The sequence below is a fragment of the Gavialis gangeticus genome, unplaced genomic scaffold, assembly GCF_001723915.1.
Source record: "Gavialis gangeticus isolate Ggan-Ray unplaced genomic scaffold, GavGan_comp1, whole genome shotgun sequence".
NCBI lineage: Eukaryota > Metazoa > Chordata > Crocodylia > Gavialidae > Gavialis > Gavialis gangeticus.
Window position 1 is genome coordinate 64,796,236 of NW_017729022.1, and position 6,284 is coordinate 64,802,519.

At 46.5% G+C, this 6,284-nt stretch overlaps 1 protein-coding gene across 1 annotated transcript in view; it reads left to right on the forward strand.

The window, feature by feature from the left end:
* Window positions 1-6,284, forward strand: part of MYH9 (myosin heavy chain 9) — a 113,072-nt gene that overhangs the window by 87,267 nt on the left and 19,521 nt on the right. Inside the window, exons 21-26 of the mRNA XM_019515299.1 lie at window positions 1,319-1,450; window positions 2,078-2,284; window positions 3,088-3,225; window positions 4,320-4,443; window positions 5,222-5,393; window positions 5,965-6,075. Of these exons, the coding sequence (XP_019370844.1) occupies window positions 1,319-1,450; window positions 2,078-2,284; window positions 3,088-3,225; window positions 4,320-4,443; window positions 5,222-5,393; window positions 5,965-6,075 (884 nt within the window). The remainder of the gene's footprint in view (window positions 1-1,318; window positions 1,451-2,077; window positions 2,285-3,087; window positions 3,226-4,319; window positions 4,444-5,221; window positions 5,394-5,964; window positions 6,076-6,284) is intronic.

The following is a 6,284-nucleotide window of genomic DNA, read 5'->3' on the forward strand; positions in this document are numbered from 1 at the left end:
GGGGGGGGGGGGGGGGGTGAAGCCCCTTTCCCTCCTGCTCCACCCTTGCAGGGCCAGACTCACCCCCGCCTTCCACTCTGACCTGTGGTCAGACTAGGCACTTCCCGTCTGGCCCATGGGGGGAAAAAGGTTGAGCAGTAGGGGCTCAGGAACAGACAAAGGGAGAAAAGCAAGGGTCCCATTTAGAGTCAAGGGAACATAAACAGGTGGGTCAGGAGACTGAGGCCTGTAAGCGACTGGGTTAGGACACCCTGGGAGGAACCACAAGGCAGGGGAGGGTTGGGTGATGCAGTCAAAAACAGGAGGCAGGCATCCAGGCTAGGGTCGCTAGCCAGGGATTTGCAGAATGAGCATCTCTACATTATACAGGACCAGAACATGGGTAGTTATTAAGCTAAACCAGGGGCCAGCTGCTAGAGGTTGGGATCTGGAGCACAAGGGGGCAAGGACCCAGCAAGACAGTTTGAGGTCCAGGCTGGCATCTGGAACAAGAAACCAACAGACAAAAACCAGGAACAAGAATGAAGTCAGTAAGCAGGACCCAGGGAACAGGAAACCAGGGATACACACGGAAGACTCTAGGAATTAAATGTATTTTTACACATGTAAGCACCACAGTGCTGGTTGCTTTGAAAAGTACCCGGCACTGCACCGCTTGCAGTTGTTTAAGTGGCGAAATGCTCATCAGCGCTGAGAAAGTGGCAGTGGCATGCTCTTGAACTAAAACACCTTGGATGTGCCGTAGTTCAAAAGCACAGCACCTCCATTTACTGCACTCTGATGCGCGTTTTGCCACTTAAACAACCACATGCGGCACAGCACAGTTTGCCTCAGCCCGTGTGCAGAGCAGACTCGTTTAATCAAGTCTGCTCCAAAGTGGCAGATCTCCAACATGTTATGGGGAAAAAATATGGGTATAAATGCCCTAAAAGGCAGGACCCGAAGATGGGGAAACTAGGAATTGACAGGTAGGACCCAGGAAACTAAGGAGTCAGAAGCCCATGGCTGTTCTAAGTAGCCTACTGGGCACCGACAGGGCTACTCTTATAAGTAGGCAGGCAGGCTCATCCAGGGAACTGCAGTCAGTTCGGGGTAGTTGGGCCATTGGCAGCCAGGCCCACTTGATAATGATGGGCTGCTGAGTCTGTTTGCTGCCTTGACTCCTGACGAGAAAGAGGTCATCTAGTCCAACCCCCTGTATGAAAGCAGGATAATCGATTCGTAAGCCTTTGCAATATGCACTTGAGTACTAGAAACTCTCCATGCTGAATGCGTGCCTTCTTACTCCCTGTATGTTTCAACTGTTTCCTCCCTGCAGGTGAAACCCCTGCTGCAGGTCAGCAGGCAGGAAGAGGAGATGATGGCCAAGGAAGAAGAGCTGGTGAAGGTCAAGGAGAAACAGGTGGCTGCAGAAAATAGACTGAGTGAGATGGAAACCCTCCAAGCACAGGTGAGTTGCAGAACCTCTTGTATAAAAGTTGTGTGTTTTAACCAGTCAAACTGCTGGATAGGTATTCCATCCTTTTGCTGGTCCAAGATGCAGAGACTACAGGATTCTTGCTTTCCAAAGTATGTAGGCTAGTTGTTTTGTTCCCTTTGCAGATCAGCATGGTATAGTGAACAGCTGTTGCTCTGTTACAGACTTCATTTGAATGAAATTCTCCTTTGGCTGGGTATTGTGGAGAGTCACTGGAATAGAACATGGTCACTAATGGATTCTTTTTGGCTTGGAACATAAAAGGCTTTTCTGTGGAGCTGACATCTATTTGTGTTCCTTCTGTGGGGGTGGAGGAAATCTCCCTCGCTCAAACAGGGTGGTCCCAGGATATCTTTTCAGGGCCACTGTAACTGCTTGTGGTTATGCTCTGCAAGTTTATGTAGGGGACCAAACTTCCAAAGGATGACATTTCTACCTTGGCTTTTGATTAGCCTCAGGAGATTGCTGTGTCTAGGCCTTTGCAGTGCCTATGTTAACAAGATCGTAGTTAAAAGAATGTTGGGCAAATTAATAGGACAAAAGTAAACTTGCTCAAGGTCCAGGTAATTTGCAATTTTTCTGGGCTTGTGTCCTTTGTAGCTGATGGCAGAGAAGATGCAGCTGCAGGAGCAGTTGCAGGCAGAGACTGAACTCTGTGCTGAGGCTGAGGAGATAAGAGCCCGCCTAACTGCCAAGAAACAAGAGCTGGAGGACATCTGTCATGATCTGGAGGCCAGGGTGGAGGAAGAGGAAGAACGGTGTCAACATCTGCAGATTGACAAGAAGAAAATGCAACAGAACATTCAGGTAATCTCCTGGAATTGACTCCTTTTTGTGTAGGTGAGAAGTTTGGCAAGGACTAGAACACTCATTTAATCTCACTGGGGTGGAAAGAGCAAGAATGGTTGGGGCAATAAATAATTATATCAAAATAGTGATATGTCAGTTCTCAGACTGGTTGATGGACCACTGATGGTCTGGTAGATTAGTGGTAAGTGGTTCAAACTACACTGGGCCCTCTCCTTTTCAGTTAAGAGTTGGATAAGTGTCTGAGACTCTTGGGGGTTGTCTATGGTGTAATGAAAAAAAGGTTTGGGAGTCACTGGTATAGAAAATAAGGTCTGCTGTTAATTAGGGATTAATTTGGATCTCTCACTCCTATGTTCCCAAGAAGTCAGCAGATTTTGCCATCTCTGGTGATTTATCAAGAAGATGGTTCTTCTAATTCTAGTGTTTGGGGCCTAATTGACTTGCATACAGCCATGCAAGATAGTTGCTGCCTTCATACAGCCAATCTAAGCAAGCGTCCATCCAACCATTTTATGAGCAACTATTCAATCACTATTTCCAAAGAGCCATCTCCCATGCAAAGTAGTACTGCTTCTTCTGCTAGAGAAGTTCACTAGATGTATGCCAGGGAATTTACTTAACTTACACCAGTGTACCATGACAATTAGCTACCAAATATTGATTTCTTTTTAAAACCTGAATGCCTCCATAAAGGAGGGACAGATTTGTTGTTCTAAGGCTCCCTTCTGTTTGTACCACAGTGCTGGTGCAGGAGTAATAAGTACTAACCTATCCCATGTTTATGCCTTGGCCTTGGGCAGGAACTGGAGGAGCAGCTGGAGGAGGAAGAGAGTGCAAGGCAGAAGCTACAGCTGGAGAAAGTGACCACTGAGGCCAAGGTGAAGAAATTAGAAGAAGATCTGATCGTTCTGGAAGATCACAATCTCAAACTGGCCAAGGTAAGACTCATGGAGATCCCCAGACCATGCAGGAAGCAATAAATGTCCTGGTGGATATGGAAGCCCGATAATGAACTATTCCAGAGGTGGCACAACAAGGAAGGAGCATACCTGGACCTGTGTCGTGGACCTTTGCAGTGCAGTTTCATGCCTGGATGAGCTGTGTGTTGTTTAAATGGCTTGTGACGCTTCAGTTTTGAAAGGACTATTCAACATCAGTCAGCCCTTTTTCAAAATAGGCAGTGTCTGGAATATATTCTTAATCTTGGGACAGGGGGATACCTTTGTCTTTACATCAACTCAAGGGAAATAGGTTAAATTTCCTTCCTGGGAGGTGGTCCTATGGGTCTAGAAGTCTCCAACCCCATTCAGTCTTCGTTTGAGGCCAGTGAGTGGGGAGATGGCTAGAAAGCCTAAAATACTCCTGCCCCAGTTCTCCAATTGTCTTCCAGGCCTCCAGAAAGAGTACTTGGTTCTTTCAGCTTCTGCTGCTCTTGAACATGAACAGGGATGATGTACGTGGGGAAGGGATCAGGTTTCCTTTCCTGAACTCAGAGTGCAGCTTGGCACAATTAAGACAACACTTAACATTGTCTATGAGCTGACAGTGTGGGCGCACAACTCTGCACCCTACTGTTGGTGGAGAAATGGGAGGGGGGAGGCACATGCCCCCGCATACTCCTCTACACATCACAGAGAAGACAGCTGGACTTCATGTTGGGGAGACAACAGAATAAATTGTGGAAGACCAGTGAAGGAGTGTGGGACATCTTTGGCATAAATTAGATGGCATCTGACTTCTAATCCTGATGACTGACATGATAGGCTTACAGTGTCCCTGTGTTCTGTTCACCCTGATACAGTTTTCAGTAGGGCTTTTGGTCACTGAATGATACTGGCATTGGGATACTCCAGGAAAGTCAGGTCAACAACTTCTCATCTAAATCAGACCATGTCTAGGTTTACTTTGTGATGGACATGGTGACAGATGAAAGAATACCTAATGGTTTATGCCTATTTATAAAATGCTCATTATTATAAAAATGAGCCTTTCAAAATTCCTGCATCAAGTGTGATGCTTTTAAATCCTGCAGGAGAAGAAACTCTTGGAAGATAGAATATCTGAATTCACAACCAACTTGACAGAGGAAGAGGAGAAGTCTAAAAGTCTGGCTAAACTCAAGAACAAGCATGAAGCCATGATCACAGATCTGGAAGGTAGGGAGATTAGCCTGAGAGGGAGTTGTTTATTTGTCATTGAGGTGGTTTGCTATCGATCAAAATGTAGTAAATTAGATTAATTCTTAGGACTGTGGCCTCATTCCAGTTACCAAGGAGTTAATAACACTGGTACTGTAATGTGTAGGCTATTGATTAGTCTGATGGAACCATTCAGTGACTGGCTAGCTGAAGGTTATTTGCCTTGTCAGCCGAGCTTTGGTCTAAATAAAAATCCTCTGTAAAGCAGCAGACTAATGGAGAAGAGAGACTGGTTCCATTTCTTCAGCTGTGGGAGTATCTGTACTCTTCCACTTCCAGCAGTACCTGTCCACTGGGGTTAGTACAGCTGATCTCCTTCTTAAGGTGGCTCAGACTGTAGGCTTAAAGATACTTTACTTCTGACTGGCCTTGGTAACACAGCACAGGACAGTCCATTCTCTGTAGAGGGAGGGAAGCCATTGCAGGATATCAGTTGGAAGGAGCTGGTATTATATTGGATGACCAAGTCAATCTCATAACAGTGGGGAGAGAAAGGAAGGGATGGTTGTAATGTAAGAATTGGATCTGGGATGGCTTTTTTCTGTCCGCTTGAGTGGGAGATTGGGGGCAGTCACTGTACAGGTTATGAGAGACCATGCTGTGTCCAGCAGCATGGCGGTTTGGCAGACAACCATCAGTTAGAGCAGACAGTCAGTTAAACAGTTCCGCTTCCCCTAGGAGAAGCATCACACGATGCTCCAAGAATGGGTGTCCCTCTTTCCCATCTCTCCTTCAGAGCGCCTGCGTCGTGAAGAAAAGCAGCGGCAGGAGTTGGAGAAGACCCGGAGAAAGCTTGAAGGAGACTCTAGTGATTTGCATGACCAGATTGCTGAGCTGCAGGCTCAGATCGCAGAACTAAAAATGCAGCTGGCCAAGAAGGAAGAGGAGCTACAAGCGGCTCTGGCTAGGTGAGGCCTTGTCTCCAGGGTCACTTCCTCTCATTCTGTGTTACTTCTCATAAAGTAGGGGCCAAACTGAATCTGCAGCTGTTCTAAACTGGTGGGTTTGACTACAAAATCCATGCACTTGACACTAGGTTTTTTTCTGGCTGGTTCCTGCCAGAGACCCTGCGCTGTTAGAACATGAATGTTCTTTGCACTGTGAATGTTTCGTTGTAGTAGCAGTATGTTGAAGGAGCTTAACATGAGACATCTCTACTGAAAAGACACGGAAAGCAGCACTGAAAGGGTTGAATTTGTAATGGGGAGGATGGCATAGTACAGAAGTTCCTTTTCTTCTACCTTTTTCCACAGTCGGCTTCTCTTCCCCAGTTTGAGTTGGCTGATCTTCCCTCAGTCAATGACAGGTAGAACAAGACTCTAATTGCAGAGCATCAAAGACTAGAAACTGGAGTTTGGCTTCTTGTAAGGCAGTGCAGAGCACTACCATTTCTCCTGCCCACAGCTCTGAAGACAGGAAATCATTTAGGTTTGTGTATAGTTAAAGCTGCCTCTAATCAAAGGTCTGTGTTGCATGCAGGGTAGAAGAAGAGTCATCCCAGAAGAACATGGCCCTGAAAAAGATTCGTGAGCTGGAATCGCAGATCACTGAACTGCAAGAAGATCTGGAGTCTGAGCGAGCAGCCAGGAACAAAGCAGAGAAGCTACAGCATGAGGCTTGAAATAAAAGCTGTCAACATCTGCTACAGAACACCTCACTTGCAGGCGTGTGGGAAGGGTGTACGGGAGGTGGAGCCCCACAAATACATCTGGTGGGACTCTCCTTAACCTGTGAGATGGACTGCCTCGAAGACCAGGTATGTTCCCATTCACCCCATTCTATCATTTAAGACCAAGGCA